At 38.1% G+C, this 19,835-nt stretch overlaps 3 protein-coding genes and 1 pseudogene across 5 annotated transcripts in view; 3 read left to right on the top strand and 1 right to left on the bottom strand.

The window, feature by feature from the left end:
* The window catches only part of MTIF2 (mitochondrial translational initiation factor 2), a 52,957-nt gene extending 40,420 nt beyond the window's left edge, over positions 1–12,537 (top strand). Inside the window, exons 13-14 of the mRNA XM_020996250.2 lie at positions 10,324–10,464; positions 12,028–12,537. Of these exons, the coding sequence (XP_020851909.1) occupies positions 10,324–10,464; positions 12,028–12,200 (314 nt within the window). The 3' untranslated portion in view covers positions 12,201–12,537. The remainder of the gene's footprint in view (positions 1–10,323; positions 10,465–12,027) is intronic.
* On the top strand, positions 66–10,313 carry LOC144455791 (ribonuclease H1 pseudogene; annotated as a pseudogene).
* A 1,558-nt stretch (positions 12,538–14,095) lies between the features above and the next one.
* Positions 14,096–16,403, bottom strand: RPS27A (ribosomal protein S27a). The gene is made up of 6 exons (XM_020996259.2): positions 16,359–16,403; positions 16,200–16,264; positions 15,627–15,681; positions 15,024–15,109; positions 14,683–14,814; positions 14,096–14,279 (listed from the first exon to the last, which is right to left on the bottom strand). The coding sequence occupies exons 2-6, from the start codon at positions 16,245–16,247 to the stop codon at positions 14,130–14,132; spliced, it is 471 nt and encodes a 156-aa protein (XP_020851918.1). The 5' UTR covers positions 16,248–16,264; positions 16,359–16,403; the 3' UTR covers positions 14,096–14,129.
* A 261-nt stretch (positions 16,404–16,664) lies between these two features.
* Positions 16,665–19,835, top strand: part of CLHC1 (clathrin heavy chain linker domain containing 1) — a 62,144-nt gene continuing 58,973 nt past the window's right edge. For 2 of the 3 annotated variants that reach the window (XM_078149520.1, XM_078149519.1), the window contains exon 1: positions 16,666–16,839. The gene's annotated coding sequence lies outside the window, so the exon portion shown is untranslated. Of the gene's footprint in view, positions 16,840–19,835 lie in introns of all 3 variants that reach the window. The other variant, XM_020996255.2, reaches the window with a different exon arrangement.

The following is a 19,835-nucleotide window of genomic DNA, read 5'->3' as shown; positions in this document are numbered from 1 at the left end:
TCCTTTGCCTTATGGAATATTGTTTTACATGCTCCTTGATCTTTTAATGTAGAAGCTGTAAGATCCTGCGTAATCCTGACTGTGGTTCCCATGATATTTAAATTGTTTCTCTCTCTAGCTGCTTGCAGTATTTTCTCTTTGATCTGGTAGTTTTGGATTTAGCTGCTATATTCCTTGGCATTTTCAATTTGGGATCTCTTTCAGGAGGTGATCGGTGGATTCTTTCCATGACTAATTTGCTGTCTGGTCCTAGGACCTCAGGGCAGTTTTCTTTGATGATTTCCTGAAGGATGTTGTCCAGGCTCTTTTTTTTATCATGATTTTCAGGTAGACCAATAATTTTTAAATTGTCTGTCCTGGATCTGTTTTCCAGGTCCATTGTTTTACCAATGAGGTAATTTACGTTTTCTTGTATTTTTTCATCCTTTTGTTTCTGTTTGACTGCTGTCTCATAGAGTCATTAGTTTCCACTTGCCCCATTCTAATTTTTAACCAATTGTTTTCTTCTATTAGATTTTGTACCTCCTTTTCCATTTGGCCCATTTTACTTTTTAAGGAGTTCTTCTCTTCATTGAGTTTTTATGCCTCCTTTTCCATTTGGCTAATTCTATTTATTTGTCTCTTTTCCCCCCACTTCTATTTTTTAAGGACTTGTTTTCTATCGTTAATTTTTGTCCTTCCTTTTCCAAGCCATTGACTCTCTCATTTCTTTTCCTAATTTTTCTTCAGCCGCTCTTATTTGACTTTTAAAATCTTTCTTGAGCTCTTCCAAGAAGGCTTTTTGGGCTTGAGACCAGTTCATATTCCCTTTTGAGGTTTTGTATATGGGTATATTAACAATGTTGTCCTCTTCTGAATTTGTGCCTTACTTCCCTTTCCCCAAAATAAGAATCTGTGGTCATTTTCCATTTCTGCTTTTTGTTTATGGTGTTTGCCTATTTTCTGACTTTTTACCAACACAAAAAACCTGTTGTATTCTCCTGTTGGAGCGAAGGGGGCACTTACCCAAGCTTCTTTTCCTGCTCACTGGGGCTCACTTGAATGTTTGGCTCCTGGTTGACTAGGCCTTGCACAGGGATGTTTCACTGCCAATGGGTTTCTATCAGCCTGGAGCTTTCCTCCTGGAGTTGTGTTCCCCAGAGTTGTGTTGAGGCACTAGGTGATTTCACTGCTGGAGAACTCTTTTGTGTGTGGTCGTTTTCTGAGCTGGTGTCTACCAGTTCCCCTTCCTATTGAGACTCTTAGGGGTTCTGGTGTTAGCACTTGCCTGTTCTACCAGCCGCAGTCTCAGGATCTCTCCCTGGTATGCTGAGGTGGGGCTTTCCACTGGCTTGCTGGTAGTCTCCAATCTTGTTCTGTTCCCCCTCCCCCACAGCGAGAAAGGCCTTCCCTGTTAATTCCCCAAGCTTCCTGGGGTACAAGATTGCTGTGTCCTGTCTTTTTGCGGGCTCAGAGTTTTTCCTGGGTCCATATTTTTTGGGCTTTCAGAGGTCAGTGAGGGAGAGTGAGAGCAACTTACTTCTTGCTCCGCCATCTTGGCTTCCAGAAGCCTCTGTTTCATTTTTCTCATCTGCATACCTTGCCTTCAGTGGGCAACAATGAGGAAAACACAGTTTGAGCCTCTCTAATCTTCATTTTCTTGCCTGATACTTTATTAGCAATACTCTTTAGGTTCCTTCTGGCAGTGTTTTTTTGTGCCCATATGAATTCCCAGAAGTGGTGAGCTGCTATCTATTTTGATAAGTCTTAGGAAGTTCTATGTTAGATCTTGAATAAATGTCCAAGGAAGACATTTCATTTGTGTTGTTATCAGGTTGATAAATAGTACTTTCAGGATGCTTGAGCAGGGAATTCCTCCAGCCTTTGCTGAATGATAGCTTTATGGCTCTCTTTTACGTCAGTTTTTGGAGGACAAGCAGCTTCTTACTCCAGAGTTTCAAGCTCCTTTCATCAAGAAAAGTCTCAAATTCTTTTTAGAATTTAATTGCACAAGTGTCTGTTTCATCCCCGCCCACTGTTGTTCTGTAACATCCTGACAAAAGTCAAGAATCCTCTCTTTCTTCTCAAATCTCTTTTTTTCCTCCATTGAAGCCTTCTCTTTCCGTGGAATGTGCAGATTTTTCATGTTTCATCCCCTTCTTCAAGCTTACATTTGGAACAAAGGTAACAGTCACTCAACTCTGGCAGAAATATAAACATTGCACACTCAACGCATATCACTGCAATTTTCCCTAATCTTCATAATAGCTAAAATTTTTAGCCTTTAAAAAAATCTACTTGTAGGTGTTTGCATCTTAACCTTAAAAATCTGGTTAAACCTTTTACAGCCAATTATCTCTAATTAACTTTTGCCTCTTACTCATGTGACATTCCCATTCAACTTCCTTCCTTAGTCTCCACAACTGCATAACTATCCCCACCCATCCTCCTATCTGTTAAAATAAATAGGGAGTGACTTCTGGTGCCAAGATGGTGGAAAGAGGCAGGAACTCCCTGGAGCCCTCCCAAATTCCCCTCCAAATAACTTAAAAACTACTTCAGAACTGATTTAGGAGTGAGAAGCGGCTTAGCAGCTCAGCAGGAAAGGTCTTTGTGGGGTGGAAGAGGAGCACAGTAACCTGCCTCACAGCAGAGGGCCTACATCAAGGCTCCAAGCGCTGAAGCAATCTACCAAAGAGGCCCCACTCTCCAGCAAGCTAGTGATAGTGCTGGTGGCAAGTCAGCAATCTGTGCTGAACAGCAAGACCCCACTCTAGTGTCCCCACCCCAGTTAAGACCACCAGCAGGGCCTCACCTCCATTACTGACAAGTAGTGAGATCCCACCTCCAGGGCTGCAAGCAACGAGATCCCACACCCAGGGGAGGCCAACAGAGAGGTCCTGCCTCCTAGTGCAATTTAGCCGTTATGCTCTGAGACCCTGTGAAATACAGCAGCTAGGCCCTGAGCCCCCACACAAGAAACTTGGGACAGTGCAAAAGCAGAGCCCAACTCTCACATAAAAATACCAAATCATAAAATAACCAGAAAAATATGAGCAGAAAAAAAACAATAACAAAAGAAGAAATTGACTGTAGAAAATTACTATGGTGATAGGGAGGTTCAAGGCACAGGCTTAGAAGAAGACAACAGTGTCAAAATATATACACTCGAGGCCTCAAAGAAAAATGCAGTTTAGTCTCAGACCCAAAAAGAAGTCCTGGAAGAGCTTAAAGAGGATTTTTAGAAAGCAAATTAGAGAAGTGGAAGAAAAATTGGGAAACGAAATAAGAGTAATGCAAGAGAATCATGAAAAAAGAATCAACAGCTTGGTAAAAGAAACACACAAAAAAATAGAAACATATATAAAAATTCACTGAAGAAAATAATTCTTTAAAAAATGGAATTGGCCAAATGGAAAAGGAGGTACCAAAGCTCACTGAAAAAAATAATTCCTTAAAAATTAAAATTGGGCAAGTGGAAGCTAATGACTCCATGAAAAATCAAGATATGATAAAACAAAATAAAAAGAATTTTAAAAAAAGAGAAAAATGTGATCTTTCTCATTGGAAAGACAACTGACCTGGAAAATAGATCCATTAGAGATTATTTAAGAATTATTGGGTTATCTGAAAGCTGTGATTTAAAAAAAAATGCCTTCACAACATCTTTCAAGCAATTATCAAGGAAAGCTGCTCTGATATCCTAGAATCAGAGGACAAAATAGAATGGAAAGACTTCACCTATCAACACCTGGAAGAGATCCCAAAATGAAAACTCCCAGAAACATCATAGGCAAATTCCAGAGCTCCCAGTCAAGGAGAAAGTAGTGAAAGCAACCAAAAAGAAACAATTCAGATATTGTGGCTTTGTGGTAAGGATTACACAGGATTTGGCAGCTTCCACATTAGAGAACTGGAGGGCTTGGAATATCACATATGATATTCCAGAAGGCAGAGGAGTTATGATTATAACCAAGAAACCCAGCAAAACTGGGTATAAGCTTTCAGGGGAAAAAATGGGTAGTTAACAAAATATAGAACTTTCAAGTATTCCTAATTAAAAGACCAGAGCTGAATTTGATTTTCAAATACAAGACTCAAGAGAAACATAAAAAGGTTAAAAAGAAACAAGAAAGAGAAAATGTAAGATTCAATAAGGTTAAACTGTTTATATTCCAAGATAATATTTGTAACTGTTAAGAACCTTATTACTGTAAGGGCAATTAAGATGGTACAGATACAAGGTGACTTTGATGGTATGATAGCAAATCCCCCCTTCCCCCCAAAAAAAATTAAGGGGTGAGAAAGAAGATTGCACTGAGAAAAGAACAAGGGGAATGATAGAATGGGGTCAATTATCTCCGATAAAAAAGGTGTGAAAGAGCTATTATAATGAAGGGGAAGATGGGGGGATGGAGGGTAAAGTTTGAACCTTATTCATCAGAATTGGCTCAAAGAGGGAATAACACATACACTACTGATACAGAAATCTAGCTTACCCTATAAGGAATTAAAAATGGACAGGGATAAGACAAGGAAGGCAGGGACTGATAGAAGGGAGGGTGGCTTGGGGGAGGTGGTGATCAGAAGTATAACACTTGTGAGGAGGGACAGGGTGAAGGTGAGAGAGAAAGATGAGGTAGAGGATAAACAAGTTTAAAATAGAACGGAGAAAAATACAGTTATAACTACAAATGTGAATGAGATGAGCTCACCCATAAAAAGGAAGCAGATAGCAAAATGCATTAAAGATCAGAACCCTGGGAGATGAGTTGGAAACACAGCCCAAGGAGCTATGACTATGGTTGGCAGACTAGAGGCTCTGAAAGTCGGTATGGGCAACCATACCAGGGATCAGACCCTAACACTATGTATATCAAGGGTGCCTGCAAAAATAATGGAAGACGAAGGGTGCAAGGAGGTATTGGTGTCTGCTGGGGACCAGACCGTGATCTAAACATAAGTGGTACATATTCTGGATGACAGACAAACCAAAGAGCATCATTGGAAGCAGCTACCAAACTGATTGAGCAAGTAAAGGCCCAAAATAAGGACAGACTTACTGAGTGCACAGATAACCAACTTATCATCAAAGGTATGAATGAATGGATTGGCAACTGGAAAGAAGATGGCTGGAAAACAAGTGAAAATAAAGATGTTGTCCACAGTTCACTAAGCTGGATAATATGACTCAGGACATGGATGTTGAATGGAAGTATATATCTGCTCAGTCAAAAGTTGAAGGCAGTGCTGAAGTTCAAAGATTAGCCAGAGAAGCAACTAGAAAGAAGTGAGAAGACTCAACTCAATACTTGGAGATGGTGTTAAAGTGTCATTCTCTTTAACTCTGCAATATAATCTCCAAATTATTTTCTCTTTACCCTTCTCCCACCCCTCCCCTTTGTGTTGGAGCTGTCTCCCATGGCTGTCTTCGGTAAATTTTTTTCTTCATATCCTTTCTGAATTTTTCTATGTGCTATTTTTTCTTTAATACTATCAACAAAAAAAACCATATACTATACTATAAACGTACTATAAATAACTATAGAAATTGTTCACATGTACTAACAATAAGAGAAAGGCAGATATCTTCATCTCTGTCATATCTGAGTGAACTCTGACTTGCTCAACTCTTGCTTCAGATCACCTAGAAACCAATCCAGACTGCTTGACTGTTCACATGACTTAGGGTAATGGGAGTCACCAATTTTTCCTTCAGGTAAAATGGACTGGGAAACAAACCTTGCCATCTGTGCTTTCTAAGGACTTGCTGGCTTCACCATTTGCCCTGCTTGTATGCCCCATCTGACCTTTTGATGATCTAAAGATGCCTGTCTGGGCCACATAATTTGCCCCTCTGGTGTGCATCCTTATGACTTTTAGGATTTAAAACTTTTAAAAGCTTTTTATTTACCCAGCAACTGAGCTCTCTAATATGTTGTCTTGCCCTCCCCACCCACCCAAGTGTGAACTTGACCATAGACTCTCTTTCTGTATTTGTCATCCATCCCCAGTACTGAGCATAGCACTTGGAACTTAGTAGGAATAGGAATTCAATAAATGTTTTTTCATTAAAAAAAAATCAGAACCCTATAAGATGTTGTTTACAAGAAATACATTTGAAGCACAGAGACACACACAGGGTAAAGGTAACGGGCAAACTCTATTATGCTTCAGCTGAAGCAAAAAAAAAAAGCAGGGTTAGCAATCATGATCTCAGACAAAGCAAAAGCAAAAATAGACCTAATTAAGAGATAAGGAAGGAAACTATATCTTGATGAAAGGTACCATAGACAGTGAAGTCATATCAATACTGAACATATATGAGCCAAATGCTATAGCATCAAAAATTTTTGAAGAAGTTGAACGAGTTACAGGAGGAAATAGAGAATAAAACCATACTTGTGGGGGACCTGAACTTTCCCCTCTCAGAACTAGATAAATCTAACCAAAAAATAAACAAGAAAGAAGTTAAGGAGGTGAATAGAATTCTGGAAAAGTTAAATATGACAGATCTCTGGAGAAAATTGAATGGGAATAGAAAGGAATATACCTTTACCTCAGCAATACATGGCACCTACACAAAAATTGACCATGTGGTAGGGCATAAAAATCTCACAACCAATTATAGAAAAGCAGAAATATGAAGTGTATCCATTTCTGATCACAGTGCAATAAAAACTATATTCAATAATAGGTAGTGGAAAGATAGATTAAAAACTGGAACCTAAATAATCTAATCCTAAAGAATGAGTAGTTCAAAGAACAAGTTATAGAAATAATCCATAATTTCATTAAAGAGAATGACAACAATGAGACAACACATGAAAATTTATGGGATGCAACCAAAGTGATACTTAGTGAAAAATTAATATCTCTTATTGCTTACATCAATAAAATAGAAAAAGAGCAACTCAGTGAATTGGTTATACAGTTAAAAAATTAGAAAAAGAACAAATTTAAAATCCCCTATTAAACACCAAATTGGAAAAATCAAAGAAGAGATTAATAAAACTGGAAGTAAGAAAACTATTGAACTAATTAAATTAGAAGCTGGTTTTATGGGAAAAAAACCCCACAAACTAATAAAATAGATAAACCATTGGTTTATTTGAAAAAATGAAAGGGGTGAATTTATCACCAATAACAATTAAAACAATAACTAATAGGAGTTATTTTGCCCAATTATATGCTAATAAATTTAAGAATCTAAATGAAATGGATGAATATTTACAAAAATATAAATTGCCCACATTAGTAGAAGAGGAAATAGAATACTTAAATAACCCAATCTTAGAAAAAAGAATTGAACAAGCCATCAGTGAGCTTCCTAACAAAAAAAATCTCCAGGGCCAGATGGATTCACAAATGAACTCAAATGTTTTGGGTTTTTTAGTTTAAAATTTTTTTTTCAGTATTTTTTCCATTTCTGTTTTAATTTCCATATTAATCATTTTGTACAAAAAGATTTGAATAAAAGAAAAAAATGAAAGAGTGAAAAATAGCATGCTTCAGTCTGCATTTAGTCAATATTAGTTCTTTCTCTGGAGGTGGATTGTATGCTTCCTCATTAGTCATTTGGTATTGTCTTGCCACGTCATTCATGTTCTTCATTGAACAATATTACTGTTAGTGTGTACAACATTCTTCTCGTTCTGTTCACTTCACTATGCGTCAGTTCGTGTAAGTCTTTCCAGGTTCTTCTGAACATCCTGCTTGTCATTTCTTACAGGATAATAATATTCAATTACAATCATATACCACAGCTTGTTTAGCGGTTTGATGAGCATCCTCTCAATTTCCAATTCTTGGCCACCACAAAAAGAGCTGCTGTAAATATTTTTGTATATGTGGGTCCTTTTCCCATTTTTATGATCTCTTTGGGATATAGAACTAGAAGTGGTATTGCTGGGTCAAAGGGTATGCACAGTTTGATTGCACTTTGGGCATAGTTCCAAATTGCTGTCCAGAATGGTTGGATTAGTTCACAACTCCAACAGTGCATTAGTGTCCCAGTTTTCCCACATCCCCTGCAATATCCAATATTTTCCTTTTTTGTCATATTAGCTTGTGAGTGGTGTGAGGTAGTACCTTCTAGTTGTTTTAATTTGCATTTGTCTGATCAATAGTGAATTAGAGCATTTTTTTTTTCATGACTATAGATAGCTTTAATTTCTTCATCTGAAAACTGCCTGTTCATATCCTTTGATCATTTATCAGTTGGGGAATGACTTGTTTTCTTATAAATTTAACTTAGTTTTTTTTTCTCATTTGAGAAGTGAGACCTTTATCAGAGACACTGGTTGTAAAAATTGTTTCCCAGCTTTCTGCTTCCCTTGTATTGATTGCATTGGCTTTGTGCAAAAACTTTTAAATTCAATGTTATCAAAATTATCCATTTTGCTCATTTACCTTTTCTCATGTAACTTATCTTTTCTTGCTATTTTCTCCTTTTCCTTGATTTTATCTTTTAATGTTCTTACTCATTTTTTTTAATACTCTTTAATACTTTCACATTCTTCCTTGAGCCTTCTTGAGATTTTGGGCTTGAAGACTGTTTTTCAGATTTTCTTTAATTTCTCCTCACTTCTCTCTCCTCTTACCAAATTCAGCCTCTCACCTACTTTGAATCCCTCCAAGTCACCTACACAGTTTTCTTCTACTTACTTGGCTCAAGTCCTTGTCACTTCTCAGTCTTTCTCCCATAGAAACCAGAAGTAAAAATAAAAGTACAAACAATTGGGGCAAAGCAAAGACCTTTTGATGCTCATACCAGGTTAAGGATTTTTTTTCAGTGATTCTAAAATCATTTGAAAACACATTCATTCTACTATTCTAGACCTTACTTATAAATAAGTGGCAGTCCTCACCTGAACTTATAAATCTGGCTATACAGAGGCTTACTTTATGGACTATATAATAGCACAGATTTAGACCTGGAAAGAACCTCAGACATCAACTAGAGTCAAGCTCCCTCATTTTACAGATAAAGAAAATGAGATTTGAAGAGGTTACTTCCTACAGGCAGCAAGTAGCAGAGCCAGAACTCAAACCCTGGGTCCACACTGCTTCCATTTGTCACAGAGGTCACAAGTTCTTAGGATTAATCTTTATTGACATATTAAATAAATTAGAAACAATGTGAGTTATTAAATCTTATTATTTAGAATATTAATAGTAAAAGCTGATTTAAGTTCTGTTTAAGTAGAAAAGTTAGAAATTAAAAGACAGATTCCCCCAAGTAGGTAAGTCATCTAAGGATGTGAACAAAGAATTGGAAATTATCAACCATATGAAATAGTCCTAAATCACTGACAATAAGAAAAATATAAATTAAAACAACACTGAGGTTGATATAAAAAAAAGTGACTGTGCTGTTAATTCTTTTTCACCCAGAGGTTCCACTACTGAGTCTATATCCTAAAAAGGCCAAAGACTGGAAAAAAGTCATATGTTTACCTAGTTATTCATAGCAGCACTTTTTTTTTGTAGCAGCAAAGAACTGGAAATAAAGTAGGTAGTGGTCATTTGGGGAATATTTTAAAAATTGTGGTGCATGAATATAATGGAATATTATTGTGTTGTAAGAAGTGGCTCATAATGAGGAATTTAGAGAAGCATGGGAAGATTTGTATGAAGTGATACAGAGTGAAGTAAACAGTATAAAAGAACAATATAAACAAACAAGAAACTTTAAAACTAAACACCGTATAATTACAACCACCAATCTTAGTTCTGAAGACATGAGAAAATTTACATTCTTTTATTTTTTAGAGAGGTATAGAACTGTGTGTGTGTGTGTGTGTTGCAAAGGAAAGCTCATTGTTGGAAAGGAGTACTGATGAGGGGAAGGGTAAATACAGATGACTGATATAAAACAAAAACATTAATAAAACTTTAAAAACATAAAAATAAGAAAAATGTTTTAAAAATTAAAAGGCAGCTAATCTTAAATGAAGAGAAAGCCATGAAACCTAGGTAGTAATTGTGTTTATAATATCTGAAATTACCAGACATAGTGGTTGGTACTAGTGTTAAAAAGAGTAACTTATATTTTTTAGACTTTAAGCAAAAATTGAGGTGTAATTTTTTTAACATGTATATAATCTTAATATGGTTCTTTTTCATCCTAGAGCATCAGAAAAATCCTTTGGTATCATTTAATCCTCACATTAGTCAATTATAAAAATCAATGAAGCCTGTCTAAGAACTTAAGACATTTGTTTTTTGCACAATACTCTTCATATATATTATTAGTAAATAAGCATAATGACACTATGCAATAAACCCAACATATCAGCCCTTTTAGATTTTAGTACATTGAATTTTTTTTTTCCCCTTAAGGTGAAGCATCTGTACTGGCTACCTTCTCTGTGACAGTGGGGAAAAAACAAGTTCCTGTAGCTGGCTGCAGAGTCCAAAAGGGACAATTAGAAAAAAAGATGAAATTTAAATTAATTCGTAATGGATGTGTTATTTGGAAAGGTAAGTAAAAATTGAGTTTCCTTGTGTACTGGTAAGTTTTTCCTCTTGATGGACTGCAATATTCAACAGAAGTGGTACAGAACCAAATGTTAAAATTGGATTTGGGTTCTTTTTATGACTCATATGATTACAATCTTTTAATAACTCCTCAAGCTATTGACTTTTCTTTTTTTTTTTTTGGTCATAATAAAATTTAGTCTTGGACTTATCCTTAAATAATCTCATCTCCTGGGACCTGGAAATCTTTTTAGTTTTTCTTGTGATAGTTATACAAATTTCTGTTTTTAGTACGAAACTTGTAATGTTATATGTTACTTTTCATTAAATATCAAAATTAGTTTTTGTTGTCATCATTAGAAGACAACTAGTATTTAGGTTGTTTGGGTTTTGTAATCATCCTCATTTGACAGTAAAGTAACCCAAGTTAAGAGGTTACATGACTAACTTCCAAAGGTCACACAGCAGGTTAGGAGCTTGAGAAGTATTAAAATTCTTCTCCTGGTTTCCACGTTAGGAGTGTTTCTACTATACCTCAGTTATTTAAAGACATAGATACGTTCTCCAGAACATTTTTAAAAAGATCAGATATAAAGGGTAATGGTTAAATGACTTATGTCAACTAGAGGGGATACTGTCCGTTGATTCTTTGTCCCTGTTTTGTTCAGTATTTTTATCAGTGAATTGGATGAAAGCATGTGGCATGCATATTCATTATGCAGGTGACAGAGCAAGGAGAGACTAGTAATAGATTGGATGATAAGATAGGGATTCCCTCCAAATCTCAAATTGGAACAAATTGAGGAATCTAATGAGGATGAATAAAGTCTTATACTTGAGTTTAAAAAACCAGCTGCACAGGAATGAGATAGAAATAGGATAAGGATCTGGGAATTATAGTGGCCAGTGAAAGCTTTTCAGTCATAGTTGTCACGTGTAAAGAACTTTGACAAGCTGAAATATGGCCAGGATTACAAAGGCACCTGAAACCTTTTCAGGTTGAATGAACTAAGGTTGTTTAGTCTGTGATAATTAAGCCTAGAAAAAAATTATGGAGAAATGATACCTTTGATTACTGTCTAAAAGTATTACCCAAACCTTAATCTCAATGCCTTCCCTCTGGCCTTATCTTGTTTTTCTTAAGTTTGTAATTGTTTGCATGTTGTCTCCTCAGTTAGATTGTGAATTGCTTTGCCTTTTTGTATATCCTCAGTGTTGAGCTGTGTCTGGCATATAATGACTATTGATTTGCTGACAATCTTAACAATCTTGTTGAAGAGGAATTAGGCTTGTTCTATTTAGCCTTAGAAGCTCTGGGCAAAGCAGCATAATTAAGCTTAATGTAAGCAAAAATTTGCTAATCATTGAGTGAGACAGATGGGCTACCTTGGAAAATAAGAAGTTCCCTTTCCGTCAAAGTCAAGTGGGACCCAGAATTGGAGATAGGGTGAGAAACATTCATGATTCACATAGGGACTAGACTTAAGTCTGAAATTCTGGTTTCAAAGATGATTTCTTGCATATACTGTTAAATCTACCTAATGGCTAGTATGTTTTATCTTCTAGGATTGTTAACTTCACTCAAGCATCATAAAGATGATGTTTCAGTCATAAAAACTGGAATGGATTGTGGTCTAAGTTTGGATGAAACAAAAATTGAGTTTAAGACTGGAGATGAAATTATTTGCTTTGAAGAGAAAGAAGTTTTACAGAAGACTTCTTGGGATCCAGGATTTTGAATTGTTACATTAAAAAAAATGTAACTGAATGTATTCATACTTTGCTTTATTTATCATAGAGCACCTTTATGTATATTTTACTTTAATGCTTTTGGAAAAAAAAGTGCTGTAAATTACTGTGTAAGTAGTTTGTAGCTATGTTTGCTGTTTTATCGTCATTTGTTGGATACTTTCAAATCTTCTATTGTGCCAAGAGCCAGTTCAGTGAAAAAAATTTGACTAAGCCCAGACTATTGTCTAAATTTCTCATTGCCTTAATCTTTCATGTAAAATTTTAAGGACACTATATACACTGGAAGGGAAGTACAATTTTATAAAGGGCGCTGTGGAAACTGTTCTTTGGTTAAAAGTCAGTCAATCTTTCTTCTAGTTAGTTGCTGTTACTTGTGTTCTTGACTGGGTTTGTGGCTCAGGCACCTTTGAGTGGCTTGAAGTACTGAGAGGTTAAGGTCATTGGCCAGGGTCGTACAAGTCTGTGTCAGACAGGGCTCTTACTCAGATCTTCTGGACTCTAAGATCAACTGTGTCTTATTTAAGGGAGGGAAAAGAGGTGAAGAAGCTTTGAAAATACATGATTTCTTAGTACAGTTTAAAGCTACTAGGATAGCTTTTATATATAAAAGTTATATGAAAGGACATTAGAAATGACTAAGTAATGCAGTGAATAGAGCCCTAAGCCTTGAGTCAGGAAGACTTATCTTCCCAAGTTCCAATCTGGCCTCAGATTCTTATTAGCTGTGTGACCCTGGGCAAGTCACTTAAGCTTGTTGGCCTTAGTTCCTCAATCTGTAAAAATGAGCTAGAAAAGGAAATGGCAAACCACTGCAGTATCTTTGCCAATAAAACCCAAAATGGGGTCATCAGAGTCTGCACACAACTCAAAAACAACAGTCCAAGCCTCCTCTTATTTTACACAGTCCCCAGAGTAAGTTAGCTCTGGGACAAGTCATTTAAAAAGGATGCAGAACAAGAACCACTTCTCTTGATTACTTCATACCACACCTCACTGCTTCAGAATTGACATGGTCTTTGAGACAATATGAGTGTTCATGTGCTATCATATGAATTGCTTATTTCTGGTACCTCTCAGACAGCTTAAGTGACAAGAGAAGTGCAATTAATGTGCTACATCCATATTATTCACGCTTTGAAAAAGTATTATTAGATTCAACATCTTTACCATAGCCTGGCATATAAGGAAAATAAATTCATTGTACACCCAGAGCCTTTCCTCCCACTAATATAATCTTCCAAAGCATTTTTCATCTAGATAGCAAAAGCTTGCCCCATTGCATATAAAACGAAGGTTCAGAAATTAGCTATTAAACTGACCCTTTCAATACAGCAAAAGTTTCAAGAGTTCAAAGTAAGTAGATCACTGAATCCTGAGAAACTGAAATGTAGCTAACAGATTTGAAGCTCAGGTGGCATACCTATAGGGCTGTTGCAAATTTATTTTCCTCCCTCTGGAAAAGCAAAGCCCTTTTAAACAAATATGCAGTCAAGCAAAACAAGCATTGGCCATGTACAGAAATTCTACCTGTCAGGAATCTGACAGGCTTCTTTAAAATTATGAATACCATAGGCTAAAGTCTGGCTATTGCTACACAGTAAAAATCTTCACATAAATTTAACAGGATATCTTAAGAAAGCCCACTTTATGAGAATGTTCATATGGCACTAAAACGGTCCTATTAAAAACAGGCCCTTCAAATAAGAATAAACCAACTTCTCAGTGATAGCACCCTTAGCATGTTCCAGATTCCCTTCAAGGTAAAGCACACATAAGAGCAGCAAAGAAACTGTTGTGAGCCAAAAGCATAATGCTTAGGATGACTTAGATGATCAGGAACTCATTTAACAGGCAAATATGGAATAAACCTAATGACTCAAAATATAGTTGATTATTTTTTATTAACACATATACATTTACTTGTCTTCTGGCTTGTTGAAGCAGTAGGTTAGACAACACTTGCCACAATAATGTCTGTCAAAATGGCTAGCCATAAAGACCCCAGCACCACATTCATCAGAAGGGCACTCTCGTCGAAGGCGGCTAATCTTGCCATTCTCATCAACCTACAAAAGTGAAGAAAAAAAGTTTAAGAAACCTTTTTTAACATTTAAAAAATGCTCAATTTACCTACTCAAATTTTCTTATTGTTATTCCTCTTGACAAGATCGTATTAACTTATTATACTTATATAATTCCCCAAATACCACTCAAAGTTCAGAAATTCCATGCTGTTATGGTGAAGCTCTTTTTTTGCCTCCCATTTCAGAAACTCAGTTATCAAATTGTGGCTAAAATAAATGTCCAAGAGCAACGAACAGCATTTCCAATCTAAAAGACAAAAGTTCCCATGAAGTAGGATTAAAGTTTTTAAATAAATGCAGAAACAACTCATTTGGCCAAAAAGCACCATATATCTCCCTAGGAATACAATTCCTTGCTGACTTCAAATTGGAAATATTTATTTACCTTATAGTACTTCAGAACTGCAAGCTTAACCTTCTTTCTCTTATGCTTGTTCTTTTTGGGAGTGGTATAAGACTTCTTCTTTCTCTTCTTGGCACCACCACGAAGCCTCAGAACAAGATGAAGGGTAGATTCCTATTTAACAGAACACGCATACTAACAGTAAGTATCCAGATCTTAACTAGAAAGTCATTTTTAGTATTCTTGACATTTTATGAACACTAACTGCATTGCATAAATACGGATACAATTATGTTGACAAACTTGAATTACTTAGATTTCCAGCAATTTAGCATTCCAGGGCTAGAAAAAAATGTCAACTGAATGTATTTGTTAATTTCTACCTTCTGAATGTTGTAGTCAGACAAAGTTCGACCATCTTCCAGTTGCTTGCCCGCAAAAATCAATCTTTGTTGATCAGGGGGAATACCTAATAAAGACAAAGCCCAGAAATTTGCTTGATATTTTAAAAAAGCACCTTAAAAATTAAAAGCCTTTTAATCACTTTTATCCCAAAAAAACTCTTGTCTTCCTTTATCACTCCCAGATTTAACTACCCTCACACAGTCCCTTTATTACCCCCAAGATCAAATAATTTGGCTTTTAAAGTTCTTTTCCACCCGGCCCCTTCCTGATTTTCCTATCCTCTTACACCTTACCTCCCCAGTGCCATGTCCCTCTACCCTCCTTTGATCCAGTGACATTGGCCTCTTTACCATTCCTCGAATAAGGGACATTTCTGGCTTTTTCACTAGCTTGACCCCTTTTCAAATTCTCTACTTCCTGGCTTCCCTTAAAGCATAGGCTGTTTTTTTTTTCTCTTCCCTTTTTGTATTCTCAGTGCCTTAAACAGCAAAATGATGCCTTGCACACAATCTTCCAGAAACAACTTAAGTCTCTGGGTCAACACCGGTGAACAAATGAAGGAAAAAAGGTGCACTACTTGCCTTCCTTATCTTGTATCTTGGCCTTGACATTTTCAATAGTATCAGACGGTTCGACCTAAAAATAAAATTATTTCCTAGTTTAAACCACTTCCCCTAGGAAATAGGCACCCCCTTCTAAAATTCTCCGGGTCTTCCGGGTAGGTAAACACCCACTCCCAGTAGAGCCCAGAACTGCATTAACTATGCCGGTATGTGGACAGGTTATCAAGGTCCCGGGGCATGAAAAACGCCCCCCCACAGCCCCACTCAGGCTAGAGATCGGAACCCGCCGGTCCCATGTGCTCGGAGCCCCAGGGTCCCTAGGGTAAAAGAGATCGGTCCCCGCGCCAGGCCCCGGGAACCAAGTTCCGGCGGGAGAGGTCGAAGTCCCAGACCTGGGGCTCCCGACCTCGGCCCTCGGGGAAAAAGACTGGCTCTCAGACCTCACCGCAGACCACGGCATCAAAAAAGAGCCTCAAAAAACGCCGGGCCCGAGAACAAGGCTCAGAGCCCGGACCCAAGACAAAAACGAGGTTCGAGATCCTCATACCCCTTCCGGGCCTCCCCACCCCCTCAGGCCAAGGCGGTCCGTACCTCAAGCGTGATGGTCTTCCCCGTCAAAGTCTTCACGAAAATCTGCATCGTGGCACTGGGTCCACCTGAAGTGAGAGAAAAGGTAAAAGGGATGGTCAAAAGCACCGGGTGGGAAGCAGGGAGGCTCCGCCACGGAGCGCAAGGCATGCACTCACTCACCCGTTGATGGCGGATCCGAAAGAGAGACCGCCCCGCCAACTCACGGGGTTTCCTACAGCTCCAGCCAAGGACCCTCAGGTATGGGTGGCGCTGCTAAATGCCTGATTAAAATGCCGGAATGTGTTTCCTTCTTCCCCGCCCCTACGACCCACTCTGGACGCACTTTTTTTTACCTAAATCTTCTGAACTTTCTTGGCTTGGTAGCTTTTAAAAATTTTTCTATCAAGAAAACATCTCCAAAAGCTACGATCATAATTAAAGACCCTTACAGGGTGAGACGGAGACGGCAGAAGGAGAAGGGCCTTTGTCGGGTCCGGAGGTCTTGAGAGAGGAGCATTCTGGGAATTGTAGTTTTCCTTCCATGGTTTCTTCAGTCCGAACTACTCTTCCCATGATGCAGTTCAAGGATCTGGGATCCTAGGTTACGAGCTCCTTCCGCTTTCAGTTACTGGCGATCAGTGTCTGAAGCCTCAGTTCTCAGGTGAGGAGAAGCAGTAAGTGGAAGGCAGGAAGAGGAAAGAAGAGAGAAGGAGAAAGAAGTAGCGGAACGGGATTTGGAGGAGGGGATTGAGAGAGAAGGAGAAGGGGCTCGGGCGGTGCCTGAAGGTGTCGCAGCCCGAGTCAGGCGCGCCCGAGGGCCCGAAAATACCGGGGAAGCAGGGCCGGAATGGATAGAAAAGGTTGGAAAGACTTCTCTTGTGTCCAGATCTTAGGTAACATTGTGAAATGTCTGAAAATTCAGTAACCTCTGGGCCATCTACATTTTGTGCCTTCTCCAATCCAGCAACTCTTCTGCTCCATGCATTATACCCATGACCTCCAATGCCCCTCTCCCGTTTAAAAAAAAAAGTGATAAATCAAAACTTTAAAGTGAATTAATTTATTATTTATGGTAACAGTTCAAAGTTTTAGGCTTGCAGATTAGCACGGAATAGCGGGTGCCGTACATGAGAACCTTCTTCTAAAATTGGAGAAAGGGCAGTTTTGTTCAGACTTCATTTGACAGTGTTATTTTTAATAACAATAGCTAGCACTTACATAGGCGCTGCTTTCCTTGTATTTTGTTTTAACTTGATCCTCGACACAACCCTGCATAATGGGTGCTAGCATTCTTATTTTGCAGATGAGGAAATTGAGGCTGAGAGAGGTTAAAGTGACTTGCCCAGGGAAAATGACTTCAAGTGTGGGAGGCAGGATTGGAACTGAGGTCTTTCTCACTCCAAGTCAGGCACTCTATGCTCTGTGCCACCTAGCTGCCTCTCTCTTTCATCTGTGATTTGAACACAGATTTGAAAAAACTACTTCAAGTAAGGATTTCATAGATTTTTAGACTTTGAACGGACATCAGTGGCCATCAAGTCTGATCCGTACCTGAACCGGAGTCCCTGTCCAACATATCCAGGTAGTCATCCAGCCCCAGCTTGAAGATCTCCAGTTAAGGAATACCATAGCTCTAATTGTTAAAATGCTTTTCCTGATGTCAAGACTAAATTTGCTTTTTTTCGACTTCCACCCATTGTTCCTGTTGCCATTTTTTATAGCCAAACAGAACATATCTAATCCATCTTAAATCCTTTCCTTTTCCATTTTTTCCATCTTCTGGCTCTTACTAAGACTTGATTCCTTCCTGACGACACAGCATTTCTGGACACCCTTTCCAGCACTGGTTGCAGGTTTCACTCAGTCCAACCTTTTCCACTGGTTGAGGTAGGGATAATTGAAATACTCCTTTCTCCCCATTGCCACTTGGGAGTTTTTCCTCTACCATCATTACTCCTTAACCTTTTCTCCTCTGAGGTTCACTCAATCCACGTATACCAGCTAGGTTGTGAAGTGGGTAGCATGCTGGCCATGGAGTCATGATGGCCTGAGTTCAAATGTGGTCTCAGATATTTACTAGTTGCGTGGCGCTGGGCAAGTCACTTAACCTCTGTTTGCTTTAGTTTTCTCAACTGTATAAAATGGGGATAATAGTAACACCTACCTTACAGGATTGTTATGAGAATAAATGAGATAATATTTGTGAAGTACTTAGCATAGTAGGTGCTATATAAATGCCTATTTCCCTTACCTTACCCAATCAAAATTCTGGTAGCTGTTGTTTACTGACCTCCAGGACATGCCCCTTTTTTCTTCAACGAGTTCATTGCCTGGCTCATAATCTTTTTCTCCTGCACAACTCCTATCTTCAGAGTAGGAGACTTAAAAATATGTATTGGTACTCCCTCAAGCACCCTAACCTCATAGTTCTTCAACTAATCATTTCACATGACCTACTCCACTGGATCACAACCACAAAACAGAGATGGTTATATCCTTGATCTTGCCATTATCCACAAGTGTTCCAGCTTCCATGTTCATGAACTCTGCTTTTATCACCCCCAGCCTGGACTGTGGCAGTAGAGTGCTGGTGGGTTTGCCTGCCTCAAGTTTCTTCCCACTCCAGTCTATCCTACATTCAGCCACCAAAGTGCTGTTCCTAAAGCACAGATCTGACCACATCACTGTCCTAGTCGATAAACTCTGGTGGTTCCCTTTCACCAACAGGATCAAATATAAAATCCTTTGTTTGGCATTCAAAGTCCTTCATATCTTGGTCCCCTCTCCCCTTTTACCATATGTCTTTACCTCATACAGTCTTTGGTCCAATGAAATTGGCCTCCTTGTTGTTCCATGAACAAAACATTCTATCAACTGACTCTGGGCATTGTCATAGGCCTTTTCCCTTCTTTGGAATCATCCCCTTCCTCATCTTTGCCTCCTAGCTTCTATTTCAAATTCCAGCTAAAATCCTACGTCCTATAGGAAGTGTTTTTGTGTCTTAGTTCTATTGTCTTCTCTCTGTTGATTATTTCCAATTTATCTTGTGTGTCACTTGTTTGTATGTAGGCATTTGCACATTGTCCTCCTCCCCCGCATTAAATTGTGAGCTCCTTAAGAGTACAGACTGTTGTTTTACCTTTCTTTGTATCCTCAGTGCTTACCACAGTGCCTGGCACATAGGCACTTATTGATTGATTAATCAAATGATTTTTCAATCTTCCACAGATAAACCTTTCAAGTATACTGAGCTTCCTCTTCTCAATCAATCAGTAAGCATTTATTAAATGTTAAACATCTCACTTCCTTCAGTTGTACTTCATACAACATGGACTGGAAGCTTTTTACCCCCTTGTAGCTAATTTCTTGCTCAATGTGATGCCCAAAACTGAGTAAAATATTTCAACTGTTGTCTAGCCAGGGCAGAGTACAAAGGGACTATTGCTTCCCTATTCCTGGAAGCTATGCTTTTTTTTTCCCCCTCTTTTTTTATTAGTTAATTTATTTTGAATTATCAACAATCACCTCTATAAGCTTGTGAGTTTTAAATTTTTCTCCCCCCTTCCTTCCCACCTCCCTCCCCAAGAGAGCACACAATCTGACATAGGCTATACATATATATTCCTATTAAACATATTTTCACATTAGTGATGTTGT

This window comes from Phascolarctos cinereus, unplaced genomic scaffold (genome assembly GCF_003287225.1).
Source record: "Phascolarctos cinereus isolate Bilbo 61053 unplaced genomic scaffold, phaCin_HiC Scaffold_2;HRSCAF=192, whole genome shotgun sequence".
Taxonomy (NCBI): domain Eukaryota; kingdom Metazoa; phylum Chordata; class Mammalia; order Diprotodontia; family Phascolarctidae; genus Phascolarctos; species Phascolarctos cinereus.
Note: the sequence above shows the minus strand (reverse complement) of the source record. Positions and strands in the feature narration are given on the sequence as shown.

Bases quoted from the DNA above. Each gene is read 5' to 3' on its own strand.
- RPS27A (XM_020996259.2), bottom strand. From the start codon at position 16,247: ATGCAGATTTTCGTGAAGACTTTGACGGGGAAGACCATCACGCTTGAG. The intron at 14,815-15,023 runs GTAGAAATTAAC...TCTGTTAAATAG, and splicing joins CTGACTACAACATTCAGAAG to GAATCTACCCTTCATCTTGT. The intron at 14,280-14,682 runs GTAAATAAATAT...TCACTTTTGTAG, and splicing joins CAGTTCTGAAGTACTATAAG to GTTGATGAGAATGGCAAGAT.